The sequence below is a fragment of the Diceros bicornis genome, chromosome 6 (assembly GCF_020826845.1).
Source record: "Diceros bicornis minor isolate mBicDic1 chromosome 6, mDicBic1.mat.cur, whole genome shotgun sequence".
Classification (NCBI taxonomy): domain Eukaryota; kingdom Metazoa; phylum Chordata; class Mammalia; order Perissodactyla; family Rhinocerotidae; genus Diceros; species Diceros bicornis.
This window is the reverse complement of record NC_080745.1, coordinates 67,225,155-67,248,268: the sequence shown is the minus strand read 5'-3', so window position 1 is coordinate 67,248,268 and position 23,114 is coordinate 67,225,155. Positions and strand designations below refer to the sequence as shown.

The 23,114-nt window shown below is 44.8% G+C and overlaps 2 protein-coding genes and 1 pseudogene across 2 annotated transcripts; 2 read left to right on the top strand and 1 right to left on the bottom strand.

The window, feature by feature from the left end:
• Positions 1 to 485: 485 nt before the first annotated feature.
• On the top strand, positions 486 to 2,435 carry PITX3 (paired like homeodomain 3). Its single transcript, XM_058543874.1, has 3 exons — positions 486 to 603; positions 768 to 970; positions 1,500 to 2,435. Exons 1-3 carry the CDS (start codon positions 486 to 488, stop codon positions 2,085 to 2,087), a joined length of 909 nt encoding a protein of 302 aa, XP_058399857.1. The 3' UTR covers positions 2,088 to 2,435.
• A 760-nt stretch (positions 2,436 to 3,195) lies between these two features.
• ELOVL3 (ELOVL fatty acid elongase 3) lies at positions 3,196 to 6,239 on the bottom strand. The gene is made up of 4 exons (XM_058543873.1): positions 5,957 to 6,239; positions 4,885 to 5,016; positions 4,061 to 4,212; positions 3,196 to 3,807 (listed from the first exon to the last, which is right to left on the bottom strand). Exons 1-4 carry the CDS (start codon positions 6,055 to 6,057, stop codon positions 3,380 to 3,382), a joined length of 813 nt encoding a protein of 270 aa, XP_058399856.1. The 5' UTR covers positions 6,058 to 6,239; the 3' UTR covers positions 3,196 to 3,379.
• Positions 6,113 to 23,114, top strand: part of LOC131407617 (vacuolar-sorting protein SNF8-like) — a 28,642-nt pseudogene continuing 11,640 nt past the window's right edge.

Here is a 23,114-nt window from a genome sequence, read left to right as displayed (position 1 = left end):
TTAAATCTGTCCCACTGGAGAGTGAATAACTCGTTCCGGCAGCATCTCAGGTGTGATTGGCCAAGGGGTATGTATGAGTTTATAGGGATATTGGGCATTCCGGTGAGAGGGAATTGAACTTTTTGAGGATGTGGTATATGGTATGTGGTGTGCAATAGTGTAGTTTTCATTAATTCAATAAATATCTGTTGAACATCAACTGTGCATCAAGCACAGTTCTAGGTGCCCCGCAGTGAAGAAAACTAAGTCTAGTGTGTATATCTGTGCATAAAACCTGTGAGTGTACACCTTCTTCCCCTTAGGCTGCTGTTTCCCTATTCTATCCTAGGGTACCCCCACACACAGGTAGCTTTACATCAATGGCTAAGAAAGGGGACAGTGAACTTGTGAGGAAACTACAGGGAATCAGATAACCTGGTTAACCCGAAGATTTCATCCCCACTAACCTGGTCTGTATCTTCTCTTCCCTCCAGAGTCCTCCCTCCATGGAGTTTGGCCTGCTCAGCGAGGCGGAGGTCCGGAGCCCGGCCCTCTCGCTGTCAGATGCGGGCACTCCCCACCCCCCACTCCCAGAACACGGCTGCAAGGGCCAAGAGCACAGCGGTGAGCGCTCCCCCTTCTGGTCGTGGGGAAGATAACAGCTCAATCCTTATTGCGGGTGGGACCCGGGAGTGGAAGCGAGTGAGCGGGCGGTGGAGGAGGTCCCCGAGCCGGAGAATCCGCACAAGCCTGGGCGCCCTGTGACCTGCCCCCAACCCGGCCCCCAGACTCGGAGAAGGCCTCAGCTTCGCTGCCCGGCGGCTCCCCGGAAGATGGCTCGCTGAAGAAGAAACAGCGGCGGCAACGCACGCACTTCACCAGCCAGCAGTTGCAGGAGCTGGAGGCGACCTTCCAGAGGAACCGCTACCCCGACATGAGTACGCGTGAAGAGATCGCCGTGTGGACCAATCTCACCGAGGCCCGCGTGCGGGTACGGCCCTCCCAGACCTGCAATCCTCACCCCACCCCGGGCCTCCCTCTCGCGGGCTGCTCGGCGAGTAGCTTCGGAACCAGCGGCCTGTGGTTCTGTTCTGCCTGCCCCATCCACGGACCCAACACCCCAAGTCGCCCGGCCCCGGTGCACTGCCGCACACTCCCTTCTTCCCCACCCTATCACTCCAGGCCGCGCGTGTCTTCTCCCCTGACACTGTTTCTCGTTTTCCTCTTCACCCCCTCCTTGACCCCATCCTACTGGACCCCTCCCTAGACCTTGTGGCCCCTGACTCAGTCCTGCCGCCCACTGCTTCTGTTCTCAGCTCCCTGACTCCGTGTGCTCCTCCCTTCACGCCGTCGGGCTGCTCCACGACCCCCATTACCGTCTCTAGCCCCCTCATCTTGTTTATCCTCAGCACGGCCTTGGCTTGAACCCCCGTCTGGGTGACCCACCCACCAACCGCGCTGACCCGGTCCGGGAGCCCGGCTCGGCTCCCGGCCCTGACAGCCTTGCTCCCATGCCGCAGGTATGGTTCAAGAACCGGCGCGCCAAGTGGCGGAAGCGCGAGCGCAGCCAGCAGGCGGAGCTGTGCAAGGGCGGCTTCGCAGCGCCGCTTGGGGGGCTGGTGCCGCCCTACGAGGAGGTGTACCCCGGCTACTCGTACGGCAACTGGCCACCCAAGGCGCTCGGCCCGCCGCTCGCCGCCAAGACCTTCCCGTTCGCCTTCAACTCGGTCAACGTGGGGCCTCTGGCTTCGCAGCCCGTCTTCTCGCCACCCAGCTCCATCGCCGCCTCCATGGTGCCGTCGGCCGCGGCCGCCCCGGGCACCGTGCCAGGGCCCGGGGCCCTTCAGGGCCTGGGCGGGGGGCCCCCCGGTCTGGCTCCGGCCGCAGTGTCCTCCGGGGCAGTGTCCTGCCCTTACGCCTCGGCCGCCGCAGCCGCAGCTGCAGCCGCCTCCTCCCCCTACGTGTATCGGGACCCGTGTAACTCGAGTCTGGCCAGCCTGAGGCTCAAGGCCAAACAGCACGCCTCTTTCAGCTACCCCGCCGTGCCCGGGCCGCCCCCGGCCCCCAACCTCAGTCCGTGCCAGTACGCCGTGGAACGGCCCGTATGAGTGGCCCGGCCCGTGGATCATCCTCGAGGGCGGGGGCAATAATTCATAGCCTCCCGGACCGGGGTCGTCTTGACTGGCTTGCCCCCGCCCCGGGGTCTGAGAGGGGTGCTTGGTGCAGCTGGGGAGAGCGGCCGGCTCAGGAGAGAGCCTCCCCCTCCCAGACCTGAGGGGTGGACTGGGCCCTACACACAGTCCGCGCCCCTGGGACTAAGGCCAGGAACAGGGACCAGTTCCCCGAGGGCCAACTCATCCTTGGCCCATCCCGCCATCTCCAGACTCTCCCTCCCCCGTTTTCAAAGATAACTGAAATAAACTTGCGCGGACTGTCAAAGGTCTGATGATTCAGAGTTGCGGTTGAGCTCTCTCCTCTCATCCCCGCCTCCCCCTCCCCCATATCTAAAGGAGAGCTGGGTGTACAGGAAAGAGGTAAAGGTCCGGGCTTCTAGGGTTTCAGTCCCCCTCAGCCCCCAACACCAGGGTGGGGAGGCCTGGGGATTCCTGGAGCAGAGGGGCGCACGCGTGCGTGCATGTATGTATGTATGGCTTGGAGATTAGCTACTCGGCTGGCATTGGCCAAAGCTGGTACTGCGGCGCCACCTCGTGGTCCATGGAGGATAACTGGAAGGTCTGGTCTCGAATGCTTGACTTGCAGGTGTCAATTCTGCAACTTAGGAAGCCTATGACCTTAGATAAGTTACTCTGCCTTTCTGCACCTGTTTCTCACTGTTCCTATGAGGAGCCTGGGCCTCTAACAGCAATAAAATTCTGGTCTGTAACAGACATTTATTAAGTGCCTACCAGGCCTAGGATTTTTATTGAGTGTCTGTGTGTGTCCCTCCCATCCTGCCATACACCCTCTTAGGCTTCTCACCTACTGCTCATCCCACTGCCAGCACCCCTCTCTCATCACAGCAGTCCCCTTCTTCTTCCCTCACATCCCAAAACTCCAAAAATCTTGTTGAAATTTTTAGTTAAAAAAAATAAAGCAAGAAGAAGAAAGATTTATGGATAGAAATATAAATAACTCAACTATGGGGATCCACCTCAGTCCCATTCCCATCCCAGAGCTGGCTTGGCCTTCACATTAAAAACAGAAATATCAAAGTACTAGATCACGCCCCCATCCCAGGGGTTATGCTTCTTGTCTGTCATAACTTTCTACCACCTTGGGGCATACATCCTGTGGAGAAACCATGCAGGGAAGGCATCCTAATCCTCCTCCCAAACCTAAGCTCAGCCCCTTAGTGCCCTGGGGAGGAGAGAGGTGGGGAGCCTTCTTTTTCTCCAATTCTTCACTGGCTCTTGGTCTTGGCTTTGACCTTCGGCATTATGTAGGTTTGATGGAAGAAGCGGGCAAAGAGGATGAAATAGGTCATATACAAGATGCAGGACCAGAAGAGATGTTCCGATGTGGTGTGGCATCCCTGATCCTGTCTCCAGATGTAATTCAGGATGCTAATAGTGGCTCCCATAAACATCTGCAGGATCTGCAGGCTGGTGATGAGCATGGGAAGCCATCTGGGGGGTGTTACTTTGGCAGCCTTCAGAGTGTAGTAGGTGTACATGATGGCATGCACACCATAGTTCATAGTCATGAACCAGCCACCTGCAGACACTTTGTTCTTGTATCCAAAGCTTGTGTACACTAGCACTGTGCTGTGGTGGTACCAGTGCACAAAGACGAGTGGCCGCTTACGCAGGATGATGAAGGCCGTGTCTCCTGGGAGATGGGGAGTCAAAGCTGGCATACCACCCAGTGTTGAGACCACCCTCAGTATTGGATGTGGGGACATGGGGGAAATTCTCAGAGCGGGGAGAGGGGTCTTTATGGCAGAGAATCTGAAGAGGGGCTTGGGTGAGAGGTGTTGTTAGGACCCAGGGGTGGGGAAGGGACTCTCCATATTATGGCTGAGGGGTTCCTAAGGAGGGATACAGTTGACTGGGCACCAGAGAGACAAAGCCTTGCCACTCACCAAGTTCAACAATCTTGCTGAGAAGAAAGAGGCAGGACCAGAATTTGATTATGGGATCGCTGGCAAAGATGGAGAAGCACACAGTTTGCTTTAGGTTCCCCCTAAGTAGCAGGATCCCCATATGGCTCCACGTCCTCACTGCCCCCAGGATACTGAAATGGGACAGAGGAAAAGGGTGTAAGGATCATCCCTAGGCACCAATCAACCCTCCCCCCTTGGCCTGGTCAGGTCACTGTCCCAAGCTCCACCACCTCCCCACCCTTCTGGGGGGATAGGTCACAGCTTCTGAGACCCTGGGGTCAATCTGGTAGATCCAACCAGTAATCTAGAGGAGATGAGGGCTGGGGAAGGACCAGGGAATGCTGGAGGATAGGATTGAAAGTTGAGCTAGGGAACAGGGTTCTTGGGATGGGTAGAAGCCTAGGAGGAGATGGATGGCAGGATGGGGGAGATTGAAGGAGTTTGGGGGAGGAAATTTGGAAAAGAGGGGCTGGGGAAGTTATTGGAAGGTCTTGGGAGAGAGTGTTAGATGCTGAGAGTATAGAGGCTGGGGAAATTTGTAGGAAGTACACAGACTCCATGAGCACAAGAAGACCCATGAGAGAGAGCAGAGACTGCCAGTTCGGGGCCTGGGGAAGAAGGAAAACAGGGTAACACGGGAGGAGGGTGGAAGCTGGAGAGGGGTGCTGAAAGAATGTGATAGGAAGAATTAGGGGGCAACTTGGGGAGTTGACGCAATTGAGGTTTCCAGAAAGCTTTTAGGGATAAAATGAGGGTCTCCGGTCTACAGGATAGGTGGGAAGTCGGGGGGAGGAGTGTCTTACCTGAAGATTGCAAGGCACAAGGACCAAAAGATGAGAGGCCCCTGCAAGTTGAAGCCGTTCCGTGCCTTCATGTAGTTCTGCCCCACAAAGGTGAGCAGCAGGTAGATCAGAGCTATGAGGAATGAGGTTGCCCTGGCAGGCAGAAGGCAGAGGGTATGGGCTCATGGGTGGGTGCTGGTTAGAAGAATCCCCATCCCCACCTCATCTCTCCAGGTGAGTGCTCTGGGTTAGAGTCGCAGCTCTGCCACTTACTAGCTGTGTGACACTGGAAAACCTACTTAGTTCTCTGAGCCTCAGTTTCCTTATTTGTAAAGGAGGAATAACACTCCTCTCCTGACAATGTTAAGTATATAAAGTACCTAGCACAGGGCAGGGGCTATGTCCAAGGTTTCTGTGATTACTGCTTTCTCAGTGGGGTTGGAAGTGGGTGACAGCTGTTGGCCCAGCCTAAAACCAAGCCAGGCCTGTGGAGTAAGAAGAATGTGGCAATAGCTCTGCCTGGTTGGGTCATGACAAATTGGCTGGAGCACAAAAACAGCCCACAAACACCTCCAAGGAGCTTTAGGGCAAAGCCAGAGAGCCTGGGGAAACCTTGGAAAATCTCCTTGACTTTGCCTCCTTCTCCACAGCAGGGACCATGGAGCATTTGGGGAACAACGTGATAATTGTGAAGGGCAGACTGTCCCTGGGCACCAGCACTATGCAGGCGCGGCCACAAAGGACGGAGGAGAGTCGTTTATAAGGTGGGTGGGAGTAAGAGTTCAGATCAACCCCCACTCAGTGACCAGTTCTCACTACACTCTTTCCCCTTGGTTACCGTCTCCTCCCACATTCCTCACCCCACCCTCCTATTTCTGCCTTTCTTTCTTTCTTCCAGATCTAATTTCTTTGAGGTGCCACACTACTTGCACCTTGCACAGTGGGGATGTGGAGCCAGCGCAGGGGAGCCCGATACCTTTGCTCTTTAAGAAAACCATTGCGGGCATTCAGTGCCTCCTCCCCACCACCACCCCAAATAGCAGTCATCAGGGTCGGGCCCCTGGCACGGCCCTTGCCTTTCCGCAGGTCTCACCAGTACTCCTCCAAAAAGGGCCTCATGTCCTGGAACAGCTCAAAGTTGTAGGGCTGTAACAGCTGCTTTGTTTCGTCGGAGACATTCATGGCTGTGACCATTACGTTCTGCAAGTCGAGAGCGAGAGGAGCTGTGAGAGAGGTTATGGGACCGAGGATGAAGCAAATCTTGGGGCAGGACAGAACGATCCTAGGATCAAGGAACTCCGCGGTAAGCCGAGGAGCGTCAGATTCAGGCACGTGCGCTGCAGCCAAGCCCTCTTCCACCACCACCGCCACAGCTACTGCAGTATATAACGCGGAATTGCAAAGCGGCGGGCCCAGGGGGCGCGCGGCCCCCTGCACCCGGCGGTTATCCAATCTCGACCAAGATGCTCCCCTGTCCCGCCCCTGGGCCGCAGCCCGCCCTCTGATTGGTCATCATCAAGGGAGCCTCCCTGGGCGCCTCACACGTCCCACCCCCAAACGCCCGTCGCAGGGCCTCGCCACGCCTACTTTCCCATCCTTTTCTCCTTCAACACCTCCACTCCCACCTGCTTGGTTGGTTTAGCCCTTTTGGCCTTGCCAGGTATCCGGACAGGCCAGTCTCCCCTGGCACTGCCAGCTATAGCCTTTACTTCGGTTTGCTTTAGTCCTGACCTTTAATCCAGTGAGGAAAGAGTGGAGGTGTCCTCAACCTCTGGTGCCCCCACCCAGAGATAGGGATGTCAGTTTCCCGCCATCCTGAGGCCCTGGGATGAGGATGAATCAGGCTGAGGAACGGGCAGCAGAGAGCCTCTCCCATAATCTCATCTGCTTCCTTCAAGTCTGTGGTCGTGGGTGGGAGGGAGATGAATTTTAATGTTAAGGTTGCTGATGTTGATGTTTGGGGAGATGGTTGTTGAGGTTGCTTTGGTTGCTTTACAGTTTCCTGAATTCCTGAACTGCTTCAGCCTGACACCCAGTAATAAGCTTGGGGAGAAAATGGGGTCACCCTCTGGGCTTCTGGGATTACTGTCTTCAGGTTTCCTGCAGGCCTCCTAGGGTTTGTAGGAAGGGAGGTGCGGTGCATCTCCCAGCCCTGCTGTTCTCTCCCCCAGGCTGTGCTTGTCTCATCAAATCTCCTTTTTCCTTGTCTGTTTACCCAGCCCCAAAGAAACAAATAGTTTAAAACTTTTAAGGCCTTACTTGTCTGTCCCTTATTTCTCTCCTAGGCTTTATGACAGTGAGGGAGGAATATAAGGCTTGAAAGCAGTTTGAGATAAGGAGATTTGCAAAACAAGTGCTAAGAGAAATAAATATAAAGTATTTAAAATCAAGATGTGGCTATAAGTGCAGTAAAGCCCACAGGCTCTGGAGCCAGAGAAACCAGGTGGGAATCCCAACTTCACTTCCTTCACTTCACTTCCTGAGCCATTGTCCAGGGAAGGGTGGAGTGGAAAGTCCTGTCCATGCTATCAAAATGACTCTCAAAGTGCATCCCTTTGTCTCTGCACCTCATCACCTCTCACCGGGTCACTACAGCCACTACCTTAGTCGTGTTAACCGGTTGCACCACCTCCTTCTCTAATACACTGCTAGAATCAGAAAATAATTCTTCCCAAACGTGGTTGATTGTAAGATTCCTGAACCCCAACCCCAGATATTTTGACCCAGTAGGTGGCCCCAGACCATACTTTGAAAACCACCACTTTCTGTCCTCTCATCCAGAAGAAGGTTCTAAAACCTAAATTGGATCATGCTACTTTCCTTCTTAAAACCCTTCAGTGGCTCTTGATTGCTCCATTCATAGCCTGATGACTCAGAAGGTGATCAGCACGGTTTTTTTTGTTTTGTTTTTTTTTTATGAGGAAGATCAGCCCTGAGCTAACATCTGATGCCAATCCTCCTCTTTTTTCTGAGGAAGATTGGCCCTGAGCTAACATCTGTGCCCATCTTCCTCTACTTTATATGGGACACCGCCACAGCATGGCTTGAAAAGCGGTGCGTCGGTGAGTGCCCGGGATCTGAACCGGCGAACCCTGGGCCGCTGCAGTGGAGGGCGCACACTTAACCGCTTGCACCACTGGGCTGGCCCCAGATCAGCACGTTTGATGGATGAATGAATAAATAAAAGAATGAGTATTACAAGAAAAATACCATCTAGGTGTTACAAGACCTGGATTCAAATCCCAGCTCCACCATTAAGCAGTCATGTGATTTTAGGCAACTTACCTAACCTCTCTGAGACTCCCATTCTTCATCATTAAAATGTAGGTACTCATATTTGCCTGCCTACCTCACAAGGCTGTGATCAGTATGAAAGTCAGATAATGTCAATGAAAGGATATTGTTAACTAGAGACATGGAAATGTCAGGGTGAATCATTTTGGGAGGTTAACAAATGCAAACAGAATATGTATGCTCAGTCCTTGGTTTCTCTCAAATGAAGATATTCTACGTTGTCCTTCCCTGTGAAGTTTAATGGTGAGGCTTGGGGAAGGGGTGTGTGGAAGAGGGAACGGAAAAGAAAAATCTTGAGAAATTACTTCCTAGGGGAAACCTTCCCTGACCCTTGGACTTGGTCTGATACCCATATTACATATGAATTGCTCTCATAGCATGGTATTTCCTTCCTTCAATGAGAGTCTATAGAGGCCAGCCCGGTGACGCAAGCGGTTAAGTGTGTGTGCTTTGCTGCGGTGGCTGCCGGTTCGGATCCCGGGTGTGCACCAACGCACTGCTTGGCAAGCCATGCTGTGGTGGCGTCCCATATAAAGTAGAGGAAGATGGGCACGGATGTTAGCCCAGGGCCGGTCTTCCTCAGCAAAAAAAAAGTGGAGGATTGGCAGATGTTAGCACAGGGCTGATCTCCTCACAAAAAAAAAAAAAAGAGAGAGTTTATAGTTATTTTGTTATTTTTATGATTTCTTGATAAATGCCTGTTTCCCCCACTAATCTTTGAGCTCCATAAATGCAGAGAATATGTCTATTTTGCTCAACATCATTCTCCTAACACCGAACACATAGTAGGTAGTCAGGTAATATTTGTTGCACGAGTGACTGAAGGGATGAAATCCTCAGCATATAAATCTGGGTGACACTCTTTGTGTCTTCAGGATAAATACACCAATCTTGTTGGGTCTTTTTATCTCTTGGCCTTAGCTTTCTCATCTGTAAAATGGGGATTATCCACCTCAGAAGGATGTTTATGAGGATCAAATGAGATCATATATGTTAAAGAGCATTATACAATGTAAGGATTGAGCAAACATCAGTAATTATTACCAAAAAAAAGTGAATTTGTACAAATTTCAACTTCTTTTTAATAAAACTCAATTAAATTAACTCGAAAGGAAAACCATCTGGTGATTGGTTGCACAACAATGTGAATGTACTTAACACTTCTGAATTGAACACTTAAAAATGGTTAAGATGATAAATTTTATGTTATGTATATTTTACCACAATTTAAAAATTTTTTAAAAGGAAAGCCATGAAATGGGACTATAGTTTTAAGTGGGACAGATAAAGAGTTAATGTGCATACTACATAAAAAGCTTATCCTTAGTCCTATCTCTGACCCTTGGTAAGTGGCTAAGGAAACAGGTAGGCTCATCTTATAGAATCCAATGTTCCCAAATCTACCTCTCATTAGCTGCCAGACAGGTCTTTCTAAAACACACATTAGCTCATGTCATTCCTCTTTAAAAACAAAAAAATCTGCAGGACAAAGGTCAAATTCCTGAGGTTAGCCCTGGCTCTTCCTTTCCAGCCAATGTCCCATCATCCCTCAGCCCCAGCATTCCACATTTTAGCTATAATGGAAGAGTCACAACTCCACAACATGAGTACGATATTTTTAGGTTTTTCAACCCCCTTACCTCTCTCCATATTGTTCCCTCTCCCCAGACATCTTTTTCTCACCTGGACAAATCTTACTCATTGCTTGGCCCTAGCTCTAAAGTCACTTGCCTTGCAAAAGCCTAATCTGTTTCAGACAGGGACAACCCCTTCATTCTTGTCTTCCACCCACAGGGCTTTGCCCAAACTGCCTGCCAGTACTGTGCTTCTAACAATGGAGTACAACTAGTCATGTATTTTCTATACTATCCTAGCTCCACCACCCAATCCCAAGTGGTCATTTTGTTAAGTCACTAATCCTTGAGGGAAGCACACAGCACTTGGCACATAGTGGGCACTCAAAATATCTCTGTTGCTTTGAACTGAATAGGCACCTAGGAGGAAATACAAATAAACATATACATACATATATATATATATATAAACTCGACCTCCTTAGTAATTAGGGAAATGCAAATTAAAGACTGTATATATAGTATGGTCCCAATTAACAGCCATTAAACTGAGTAAAAATTGAATATCCAATGCTGGTCACAGCTTTGGGAAACAGATACATTCACACCTGGATAGTGGCTAGGTAAGTTGACATAATCCTTCTAAAAGCACACTTAGGTAACACTTAGCAAGAGCCAACTGGTATACTTTGACCCAGTCCCTCATCTAGGAATTTAAAACCCAATAAAATAGGCCAAAAGAAAAAAAAACTGGAAACAACCCACTAATGGATGATTAAATTATTAAATTCCAACATTACAAAACAGTTTGAAGCTATGAAAACATGGAAAAACATGAAACCATGTTTGTAAAATAATGTGAAAGAAAAACAATATTTAAAACGGTGTCTATCCTATTACCTCGGTTGTCTAAAAGTGATGATGTCCCTAAAGATTGAAGTTGAAAAGAAACACTAAATTGTGGAATCATTTGATGGGGTAGGTAAGATTATAGGAAGAAATTAGAAGTATTTTAAATATTCTTTCATAATATTTTAAAATTGATGTTATAACACTTTGGAATGCTATGCATCCAGAGAATAATTTTAATGACTTAGAATGGCTTTTTAATGACATAGAAAATGCTCAGTATATAATGTTAAGTAAAAAAAATGTAGGATATGAGACTTTATGTATAGTATGGTCTCAAATTCGTGGACTAAAAATGTGGAAGAAATGTAGATGGAAAGAATATTGTAAACTTTTTATAGAGAAAAAATAGGGAAGAAAACTATGTTGAGAACCAGTATTGGAAGGAAATGCACCAAAATGCTAATAGAGTTTGTCAGGATGGTGGAATAATGGGTGATTTTTAAATTATTTCTTATAATCAGTAAATGTTCAAAACTAATAATAAATGTATTGAAATTTCTTGGATTTAAGTCTTTCTTTTCCATGTTTTCTGTCACTGATTGGCTTCTCTGCTTCTACCTTCCCACCTTAAGATCCTGCATGTCCCTATCAGATTCATCTCCTTTCCCCAGTATGCTTACTGTTTTGGTTTCCTTCTATATTTCTGCCTATGCCTTTGCTGCTTCTTATTCCCATACTTCCCACCTCTTTAATGCTGTTGTTTCTTTTTTTCTTTTTTATTTTTTTGTGAGGAAGATTAGCCCTAGGCTAACATCCGTGCTAATCCTCCTCTTTTTGCTGAGGAAGACTGGCTCTGGGCTAACATCTATTGCCAATCCTCTCCTATTTTTTTTTTCTTCCCCTAAGCCCCAGTAGATAGTTGTATGCCATAGTTGCACATCCTTCTAGTTGCTGTATGTGGGACGTGGCCTCAGCATAGCCGGACAAGCAGTGCGTTGGTGCGCGCCCAGAATCGGAACCCGGGGCTGCCAGTAGCAGAGCGCGTGCACTTAACCACTAAGCCACAGGGCCAGCCCGATGCTGTTGTTTCTTAAAGTCCTGGCCCTGTCCCTGACTCTTTCTCTCTCTGTACTCTCTTTCCTGGCTAATTCCCTTTCATGACTTTACCTGTTACTTCTATTTGGATGACTCCAAATTACTTATCTTCTGTCTTCACCTCTCTTCTTTATTCTTGCTCACAATTCCAACTTCCCATTGGACTTCTCCACCTGGCTGACTTGAGTTACAGACAGCTCACACTCAGGTATAGAGACCCAGCTCACCTTCTACCCAGACCTGTTCTTTTTGCTCACTTCTCTATTTCTATTAAAGTCGCCACCAGGCTCTTAGGCTCCTAGGCAGGACTGGTTACATAATTTGTGGGGCCCGGTGCAAAATAAAAATGTAAAGCCTCTTGTTCAAAAATTATTAAGAATTTCAAGATGGCAACAGCAGAACACCAAACCAAGCACAGGGCGCTTCCAAGTATGGGCGCCTGTGTGGCTGCGCAGGTTGCACACCCGTGAAGTGGGCCCTGCTCCTAGGCTTAAATCTGGGGGTCATCTTTGACTCCTCTCTTTCCTTTAACCTGGTTTGGTTGACAGGGTAGATACTGCATCCGCTCACAAAGATGGGAAACAAAGGAAAGAGGAATACATTTGAATAGTGGTTTGAGAATGGAGATGAGTTCAGTTTGGGCCCAATGAATGCAAGGTGCCAGTGCAACAAGCAGGTCACAGGACCCAATAACCAGTTGTCTAGAACTCAGGCTGACAGTCTGGCTTCAACATTCAGGGTAGAGTATGTCACTGAACTTCCTGGCTGTGGATGAAACTGGGAGAGAAGGTCAAGCAGGGCTTTTCAAAGTGGGGTCCATGAACCATTTACACTGTAATCTCCAGCTTGTTAAAAATGAAGTCTCCTGGGCCCACCCCTGCCCTCTGAAACTGAATATATCTAGAGGTAGGTAGGGCTTGGGAATTATAGTTTTAACAAGCTTCCTAGATGATTCTTATGCTCATTAGAGTTTGAGAACTATTGATGTGAGTGAGAAGACTGAAGAGGCTACAACCCCAGGGGAAATATTAATGTATTGGTTAGTGGCTTTCATAACTTTTTTGACTGAGACACACAAAGAGAAATACATGCTACATTATAATTCTGTACAAACACAGAGTTTTTGTTGTATTTGAAACAAAAGTTTTCAAAACATACATATCCTTACCATGTTGTGTCTGATATTTTTACTCTGTTATATTTCATTATTTTAAAATGCCCAGGGCCGGCCCCGTGGCTTGGTGGTTAAGTGCGCGCGCTCCGATGCTGGCGGCCCGGGTTCGGATCCCGGGCGCGCACCGAGGCACCACTTCTCCGTCCATCCTGAGGCTGAGTCCCACATACAGCAACTAGAAGGATGTGCAGCTATGACATATGACTATCTACTGGGGCTTTGGGGGAAAAAAATAAATAAATAAATAATCTTTAAAATGCCCATTACAGGGCCAGCCCCGTGGCTTAGCGGTTAAGTGTGCCCGCTCCGCTGCTGGCGGCCTGGGTTCGGATCCCGGGCGCGCACTGACGCACCGTTTCTCCGGCCATGCTGAGGCCGCGTCCCACATACAGCAACTAGAAGGATGTGCAACTATGATGTACAACTATCTACTGGGGCTTTGGGGGAAAAAAATAAATAAATAAAATTTAAAAAAATAAAATAAAATGCCCATCACGACCCACTAATAGGCTGCATCGTGTAATTTGAAAAACTCTGATTAAGGAATTATCAGATGGAGAGGATGTTGCTAGGGGACAGGAAAAAATAAATCTAAACTCTGCACAGGTTCTTCAGAGTCTAAACTACCATATTTCAAAGCTTTTGAGAGCAAGCCTGCATCTGAGTCGTCTTCGAAGGACTCTCAATGCTTCACATGCAGTAACTGTGACTGGATGAATGAATTCATGTAAGCCACAGCTCTGCCAAGAGCCCACAGTGATCCCCGCTGTCCCTGCCACCAGCCGAGGTCACAGGAAGCAATGGAATATGGAGCAGCACTACTAGATGTAGGCACTAAAAGGGACGCTGGAAGTGGCTGGAGAGAAGCTGCCCTGGCTTTAGCTCTGCCAGATGCTCACTAGTCCTGCTAGGATTGTCTTTGTCTTCTGCACGGCATCTGCCTTCCTTCTCAAAGGCCACCTTGACCCTGGCCTGTCCCCCAACCAGCCACTGACCACATCATCACCCTCTCTGATTAGGGGCCCAAGAAACTTGTTTGAGCCTAAGAAAGAAAAAAAGAGCCTCTGACATCCAGGAACTGGTCTGACACTGATAGCTAGCCCTCAGTGTTGTTAGGAGTTGGCCTGGTGCTCACAGCTGGGCCATGTTATTCTGCTAGACAAAAACAATCTCACAGACTATGAATGTCAGATAAAGTCACTCTGAAGCCATGACAGAGTGAGACAAAACAAAGCTACTTCATAATTGTGTCTAAGCACAAAGACAAGGTCACTGTGCAACCACAAAACACTAAACATCCCCCTCTCCCAGCTTATGTGAGTGGCAACTGCCTCCTAACCAGTTACAGCTTTATTCTCACTCTAGTCTGTCCTCCTTATAGATAAGATTTATTGAGATAATCATAGAATTGTCCTTTTTTCTGTTAGCACCCAATCTACAGGGAACCTCCGCTTCTTTGCCCCCCTCCTCCAAATCACCCAAATCTTATAACAGGTTTCTTTCTAACACCCTCTCCCTGAGACTTCCCACGGTTCTCATGGTATATGTTCTCCCTTGCTGCAACGAGTAATAAACTCAACTTCTTCAACTGTAGGTGTATTCCTGGTGGGCTCCGGCTGGAGGGCAATGACAAGACTATACAGAAACCACAGGACTTCCCCATGTCCCTGTCTCCTCCTTCTCCTCTTCTCTAGCCTGCTCAAGTATTCTAAAGTGACTCTGCTGTGTCTTTTCTCCAGCATCATCCTCTGCCTCACAACCCCTCTCACCTCAGAACTTACTCTGCATTTGGTATGTTGTGTTTTTGTTTTCATTCATCTCAAAGTATTTTCTAATTTGCCTTATGATTTCTTCTTTGACCCATTGGTTATTTAAGAGTGTGTTGTTTAATTTCCACATATTTGTGAATTTTCCAGTTTTCCCTGTGTTATTGATTTCTAGTTTCATTCCGTTGTGGTCAGAGAAGATATTTTGTATGATTTCAATCTTTTTAAATTTATTGAGATTTGCTTTGTGGTCTAACATATAGTGTATCTTGGAGAATGTTCCACATGCAATTGAGAAGAATATGTATTCTGTTGTTGTTGGGTGGAGTGTTCTGTATATGTCTGTTAGGTCTAATTCATTGTTCAAATCCTTTTTTTCGTTATTGATCTTCTGTATTGTTGTTGTAGCCATTTTTGAAAGTGAGGTATTGAAGTCTCCTACTGTCTTATTATAGAACTGTCTATTTCTCTCTTCAATTCTGTACATTTTTGCTTCATATATTTTGGGACTCTGTTGTTATGTGAGTGTATGTTTATAATTGTTATTTCTTTTTGATCGATTGACCCTTATCTATATATAATGTCCTTCTCTAATAACGCTTTTGGACTTAAAGTCTATTTTGTCTGATGTTAGTATAGCTACCCCAGCTCTCTTTTGGTTACCATTTTCATGGAATATCTTTTTCCATCCTTTCACTTTCAACCTATTCATGTCTTGGGATCTAAAGTGAGTCTCTTGTAGATGGCATATAGTTGGATCATTTATTAAATCCATTCTGCCAATATTGACCTTTGACCTTTTAATTAGAGAGTTTAACCTATTTACATTTAAAGTAATTACTGACAAGGAAGAACTTTTTTCTGCCATTTTTCCATTTGTTTTCTGTATATCTCATGTCTTTTTTATTCCTCAGTTCCTCCATTACTGCCTTTTTTTTTTTTTTTGGTGAGGAAGATCAGCCCTGAGCTAACATCCACGCCAATCCTCCTCTTTTTGCTGAGGAAGGCTGGCCCTGGGCTAACATCTGTGCCCATCTTCCTCCACTTTATGTGGGACGCCACCACAGCATGGCCTGAAAAGCGGTGCATTGGTGCGCACCTGGGATCCGAACCCCGGCCGCCAGCAGCAGAGCATGTGCACTTAACTGCTATGCCACAGGGCCAGCCCCTGCCTTGTTTTGTTTTTAATTAATTTTTTTTAGTGTACTGTTTGATTCTCTTCTCATTTCTTTTTCTGTATTTATTTATTTATTTTTTAGTTATTTTCTTAGTGGTTACCCTGGGTGTTACAAATAATGCCTTAGATTGATAATAATCTACTTTGAATTGACTCAACTTAGCTTCAGTAGTATACAAAACTCTGCTCCTATGCAGCTCTGTCTTCCCTCCTCTTATGTTGTTATTGTCACAAATTACATCTGCATACATTGTGTGCCCATTAATATAGATTTATAATTATTGTCTTATGCATTTGTCTTATTTTAAATAATATAGGAAAAAAAGAGGAGTTACAAACCAAAAATACAATAATAATGAATTTTATATTTACCTATATAGGTACAAACACTGGTGTTCTTTCTTTCTTTGTATGGCTTCTAGTTACTGTCTAATGTCCTTTCATTTCACTCTGAAGGACACCCTTTAGCATTTCTTGTAGGGCAGGACTACTAGCAATCAACTCTTTCAGCATTTGTTTATCTGGAAATGCCTTAATTTCTCCTTCATTTCTTTTCCACTAATTTTCATTTTTTCTGTTACTCTAAAAGTTCTAAGTATTTGTGTTTTAAAAATGTTAATAACTGTTCTGTGTATTACTCTATATATTTTTTCCAATTTTTTTATTGTGATAAAATACACATAACATAAAATTTACCATCCCAACCATTTTTCAGTGTACAGTTCAATGGTATTAAGCACATTCATTTTGTTATGCAACCATCACCACCATCCATCTCCAGAACTCTTTTCATCTCAGAAAACTGAAACTCTATACCCATTAAACAATAACTCCTCATTCCCTCCGCCACCTCTAGCCCCTGGCAGACACCATTCTACTTTCTTTCTCTGTGATTTTGACTACTCTAGGTACCTCAAATAAGTGGAATCACACAGTATTTGTCTTTTTGTGACCAGCTTATTTCACTTAGCATAATGTCCTCAAGGTTCATTCACGTTGTAGCATATATCAGTGTCTTTCTTTAAGGCTGAATAATATTCCATTGTGTGTCTATATATATACCACATTTTGCTTATCCATACATCTGATGATGGATACTTGGGTTGCTTCCATGTTTTAGCTATTGTGAATAATGCTTCTATGAACATGGATTTACAAACATCTCTTTGAGATCCTGATTTCAATTCTTTTGAGTGGAATTACCCTTCATTTTGGAAGGATATCTTTGCTAGATATAGAATTCTCGTTTGACAGTTTTTTCTTTTCTTTTCTTTTCTTTTGCTGGGAAAGAGTTGCCCTGAGCTAACATCTGTTGCCAATCTTCCTCTCTCTTTTTTTTTTCCCTCCCCAAAGCCCCAGTATATACTTGTATATTCTAGTTGTAAGTCCTTCTAGTTCTTCTATGTGAGCCACTGCCACAGCATGGCTACTGACAGATGAGTGGTGTGGTTCCGTGCCTGGGAACCGAACCCAGGCTGCTGAAGTAGAGCATGCCAGACATTAACTGCTGGGCCATCAGGGCTGGCTCGACAATTTTTTCTTTTAACATTTTAAATATGTCATCCCACTGACTTCTGGCCTCCATGGTTTCTTGTGAGAAATTTATTGTTAATCTTATTTTTTAGAGCAAAAAAAAGAAAAAAAGAGAAAAATACTCTCCCAATCTTTATAGATTGGCTATGTATTGGTGCCAACACTTGGCCAGACAATTTACAATTATTCTACTTTAGCCTTCTCTTCCTCTTTGTGCAGAGCCTTAAGGTCAGCCAGAGGTGAAAACTTAGGGTCTTCTCTGGTCTTTTCTAGCATGTGTCTAGCCCTGGGCATGCACAGGGACTTCTACATTCCCTGATATGCACAGAAGCTTTTCAAAGTCCTTATTCCTCCATATATCTCCTTCCCTAGCCTCTTTCTTCCCAGGCTTTTCAGTCTATCTGCTGCTTGCCCCATCTGTTATCCTCTCCCCAGGCAATTGTGCCTAGTATATCTCCCTTTAAATTATTTCAAGAAACATCACCTGGGAACCCACTCCAGCTCTGAGAAAGTTCTGAAACAAAGGCAATCTCCTGAGCCAATCCCAGAGGGAGCCACCAGGCAGGTTAAAACACACAATAATTCTTTAAGAATAAGGTCTATATTGTCCTCTCTGTCACCAGCAAGTCACACTAAAATGTGGGCCACTATTCCCACAGCTGACACCAAGCTTTACAATTCTCCTTTCCATGTTCAGAAAGTCTTCTAAAATTAATCAGAAGAGAGGACAAATGGTATTTTTTCCATCACAAATACACACACACACACACACACACACACACACATGCACACAGGAAATTGAAGTGAGTGGTAAAAAAATTAAAAAGAAGCAAAGGTAAAATGAGAACATTAACTGTCTCCCACTCCTACCCTCAGTTCTCTTTCCCAGAGGCAACTGCAATCACCAGTTTCTTATGTATCCTTTCAAATATCATCTACGCATAAAAAGATATGTTTGTATATATCTTCTTAAAGAGTAGCACCTTATATAATATTAAAATTATATAAAATAATAAAATATAATATAAATTATATAAATATATAAATATAATATAAAATATATTTTTATTATATAAAAATAATAAAATATAATATTTTATATATTGCTTTTTAAATATGTCTTGGGAAGTGTACCATATTAGTACATCTAGAGCTTCCTCAGATCTTTGGATAGCTGTATACTATTTTATTATGTGGATGTGCCATGTTCCTATTACTCAACAAAAACAAAAAGAAAAGCTTGTGGGAGCTGGCCCGATTGTGTAGTGGTTAAGCTCGTGCATGCCGCTTCAGTGGCCCAGGGTTCAGGGGTCCAGATCCCAGGCATGGATCAACTTATGGCTTATCAAGCCAAGCTGTGGCAGCGTCCCATATAAAGTAGAGCAGGATAGGCATGGATGTTAGCCCAGGGCCAATCTTCCTCAGCAAAGAGAGGAGGATTGGCAACAGATGTTAGCTCAGGGCTAATCTTTCTCACACACACACAAAAAAGGAAAGCTTGTGGTTTTTTTCTTTCTGACTCTAAAGGTAGAAATTTTTGAAAACACAAAAAGCCAAAAATCACCTCAAATAGAATTACCACTACATTTTCACATATTACTTTTTAGACTTCTATGTAATCACTTTTTTTTAAAGGCTTGTTCTTTTTTTTTCATTTATTTCTTTATTTTTTTTCCCCCCAAAGCCCCAGTAGATAGTTGCACATCCTTCTAGTTGCTGTATGTGGGACGCGACCTCAGCACGGCCGGAGAAGTGGTGCGTTGGTGCGCGCCCAGGATCCAAACCCGGGCGGCTAGCAGCAGAGCACGCACACTTAACCACTAAGCCACGGGGCCAGCCCCGTAAGTAATCATTTTTAAATAAAACACTTTTTTTTTTTCAGGGCAAACCACTGTCCCCAAAACTGGGGAGACAGGCAAATACAGAGGATCACAGCTTATAGGGAGAAGAATCCATTACAGTGAGGAACTGGTAGGAACACATAAACAGTAATTGACAAATTCCTGGAGGCTGAATCTGGACTAGCTTTTTTTTATTGCAGTAACATTGGTTTATAACATTGTATAAATTTCAGGTGTACATCATTATACTTCTGTTTCTGCATGGATTACATCACGTTCTCATGTTCACCACCCAAATACTAATTACAGTCCATCATCTTTTGCCCTCTTTCCTCCCCACTTCCCCTCTGTTAACCACCAATCCAATCCCTGTCTCTATGTGTTTGTTTGTTGTTGTTATTATCTACTTCTTAATGAGTGAGATCATATAGTATTTGACCTTCTCCCTCTGACTTATTTCACTTTGCATAATACTCTCAATCTCCATCCATGTTCTCACAAATGGCTGGATTTCATCATTTCTTATGGCTGAGTAGTATTCCATTGTGTATATATACCACATCTTCTTTATCCATTCATCCCTTGATGGCCACTTAGGTTACTTCCAAGTCTTGGCCAATGTGAATAACATCGCAATGAACACAGGGGTGCATGTATCTTTATGCATTGGTTTTCATGTTCTTTGGATAAATACCCAGCAGTGGAATAGCTAGATCGTATGGTAGTTCTATCCTTAATTTTTTGAGGAATCTCCATACTGTATTCCACAGTGGCTGCACCAGTTTGCACTCCTACCAGCAGCGTATGAGAGTTCCCTTCTCTCCACATCCTCTCCAACACTTGTTGTTTCCTGTCTTGTTAATTATAGCCATTCTGACGGGCGTGAGGTGATATCTCATTGTAGTTTTGATTTGCATTTCCCTGATAGTTAATGGTGTTGAACATCTTTTCATGTGCCTGTTGGCCATCTGTATATATTCTTTGGAGAAATGTCTGTTCAGGTCTTTTGCCCATTTTTTAATTGGGTTGTTAGTTTTTTTGTTGTTGAGATGCATGAGTTCTTTATATAGTTTGGAGATTAACCCCTTATCAGATGTATGGTTTGCAAATATCTTCTCCCAATTGTTAGGTTGTCTTTTCGTTTTGTTGATGGTTTCCTTTGCTGGGAAGAAGCTTTTTAGTTTGATGTAGTCCCATTTGTTTATTTTTTCTATTATTTCTCTTGCCCCATCAGACGTGGTGTTTGAAAATATGTTGCTAAGACCGATGTCAAAGAGCATACTGCCTATGTTTTCTTCTAGAAGTTTCATAGTTTCAGGTCTTACATTCAAGTCTTTAATCCATTTTGAGTTAATTTTTATGTACAGTGTAAGGTAATGGTCTACTTTCATTTTTTTTGCATGTGGCTATCCAGTTTTCCCAGCACCATTTGTTGAAGAGACTTTCCTTTCTCCATTGTATGTTCTTGGCTCCTTTGTCGAAGATTAGCTGTCCATAGGTGTGTGGGTTTATGGACTAGCTTGAGAGTTACAAACTCTTGAGGGCCCAGTTGTAATGCAGCCCACACACTTCCATGAGTTTACTTCCAGGACCTCTACCAGGTTCTTATGGTAAAGGTCAGAGAAAAATATCCCGTGCTTCTGGCAGGGGAAATGAAAAAAATAGCTGTTTTGAAATACACTCAGAGGGAAAGCAAACATTTTGAAATATGCCCAGAACCTTCTGTCTTACATAACAAAGGTCTGTTGGTAACAAAGGGCAACTACTTTACCAGAGCCCTATCTGACCTAAGGGAAGGGCAATTGAGCAACTCCAGGCCCTTCTAGCCTTCCTGCCTCACATTAGGGGAGGAAAAAAAATAAGAAACTCTTCTGAAGGTCACAGCCCAGGAATTTAGGCCCACTAAATAAGTTGAGATTTAATAATAAGATTATGCAACACTTCCCTTCCCCCAGTACATTTCCACCACATCAACAGGGCTCCACATAGTAATAGTGGATTACAACTGGGAGCTGCAAGATACAGACTCTCTTTAGAAGGAATTTCTAGGGAAACTCAAAGATAATAGGAAAGACAAAAACAAGAACAGCAGAAGAAATTGAAGCTTCTGACATCTACAACTACAGCAAGCATTAAAAACAGTCTAACTCCTAGCCAGAGAAATGAACAAAATATCTCACAGTAAAGGCCTACTTATCTCAGTTCCTATTACCTGATACATCATATCTGGCTTTCAACAAAAAATTACAAGGCATGCTAAAAGCCAAGAAAAACTACCATCTAAAGAGACAAAGCAAGCTTCAGAACCAGACTCAGATATGACAGATTTGGGAATTATTAGACTAGGAATTTAAAATATCTTGGATTAATATGCTAAAGGTGCTAGTGGAAAAAGTGAACAACATGTAAGAAAAGACAGATAGTGTAAGGAGAGAGATGGAAATATTAAGAAATAATCAAAAGGAAATACTAGGGCCGGGCCTGTGGCTTAGTGGTTAAGTGCGTGCGCTCCGCTGCTGGCAGCCCGAGTTCGGATCCCAGGCGTGCACCGATGCACTGCTTCTCCGGCCATGCTGAGGCCACGTCCCACATACAGCAACTAGAAGGATGTGCAACTATGACATACAACTATCTACTGGGGCTTTGGGGGAAAAATAAATAAATAAATAAAATTAAAAAAAAAAAAGGAAATGCTAGAAATAAAAAACACTGTGACAGAAATGAAAAGTGCCTTTGATGGGTTCATCAGTTGACTGGACATGGCCAAGAAAAGATTCAGTGAGCTTGAAGATATGTCAATATTTCCAAAATGAAATTCAAAGAGAAAAAAAGAATGAAAAACAAAAGAAACAGAATATCCAAGAATTGTGGGGAAATAGCAAAAGGTGTAACATTCACATAACAAGAATACTAGGAAGAAAAAAAAAGAGAGAAAGGAAAAGAAATATTTGAGGTAACAATGGCTGAGAATTTTCCAAAATTAGTGACAGAACCAAACCACAGATCCAGGAAGCTCAGAGAACACCACACAGGATAAATACCAAAAATTCAACACCTGGGCCTATCGTGTTCAAACCACAGAAAACCAAAGATAAAGAAAATCTTGAGAGAAGCCACAGGAAAAAACCCACATTACATACAAAGGAACAAAGATAAGAGTTACATTGAACTTCTCTTCAGAAACCATGCAAGCAAGAAGAGAGTGGAGTGAAATATTTTAAGTGTTGAAAGGAAAAACCCATCAACCTAGAATTCTGTATCCAGCAAAATTATCGTTTAAAAGTGAAGGAGGGGGCCGGCCCTGTGGCTTAGTGGTTAAGTGCTCGCGCTCCACTGCTGGCGGCCCGGGTTCAGATCCCGGGCGCGCACCGATGCACTGCTTGTCCGGCCATGCTGAGGCCGCGTCCCACATACAGCAACTAGAAGGATATGCAACTATGACATACAACTATCTACTGGGGCTTTGGGGGAAAAATAAATAAATAAAATTATAAAAAAAATGTGAAGGAGAAATAAAGACTTTCTCAGACAAAACTGAGGGAATTTGTTGTCAGTAGACCTGTTTTGCAAGAAACATTAAAAGATGTTCTTCAGAGAGAAGGAAAATGATATAGGTCAGAAACTTGAATCTACATAAAGAAAGGAAAAGCATTAGAGAAGGAATAAATGAAGATAAAATAAAATCTTTCATTCTAGTGATCTAACTGATAACTGTTCAAAGTAATAATAGCAAAAATTTATTGGGAGATTACAGACTATAGATAAGTGAAATGAATGACAATACATTACATGGGACAGGAAGGAGGAATTTATAATACTCTTATAAGATACCTGTACTACACATGAAGTGGTATAGTGTATTCGAAAATGGACTTAGTTTAGTTGTAAATATATATTGCAAACTCTAGGGCAACCACTAAAAATTTCAGAAGCAGAGGAGAGAAA

Excerpts from the sequence above, each read along its gene's own strand:
- PITX3 (XM_058543874.1), top strand. The coding sequence starts at position 486 with ATGGAGTTTGGCCTGCTCAGCGAGGCGGAGGTCCGGAGCCCGGCCCTC. Across the intron at positions 604-767 it reads CAAGGGCCAAGAGCACAGCG|ACTCGGAGAAGGCCTCAGCT; the intron begins GTGAGCGCTCCC and ends CCCGGCCCCCAG. Across the intron at positions 971-1,499 it reads TCACCGAGGCCCGCGTGCGG|GTATGGTTCAAGAACCGGCG; the intron begins GTACGGCCCTCC and ends CCCATGCCGCAG.
- ELOVL3 (XM_058543873.1), bottom strand. The coding sequence starts at position 6,057 with ATGGTCACAGCCATGAATGTCTCCGACGAAACAAAGCAGCTGTTACAG. Across the intron at positions 4,213-4,884 it reads TTGTGCCTTGCAATCTTCAG|TATCCTGGGGGCAGTGAGGA; the intron begins GTAAGACACTCC and ends GTCCCATTTCAG. Across the intron at positions 3,808-4,060 it reads CAGCAAGATTGTTGAACTTG|GAGACACGGCCTTCATCATC; the intron begins GTGAGTGGCAAG and ends CCCATCTCCCAG.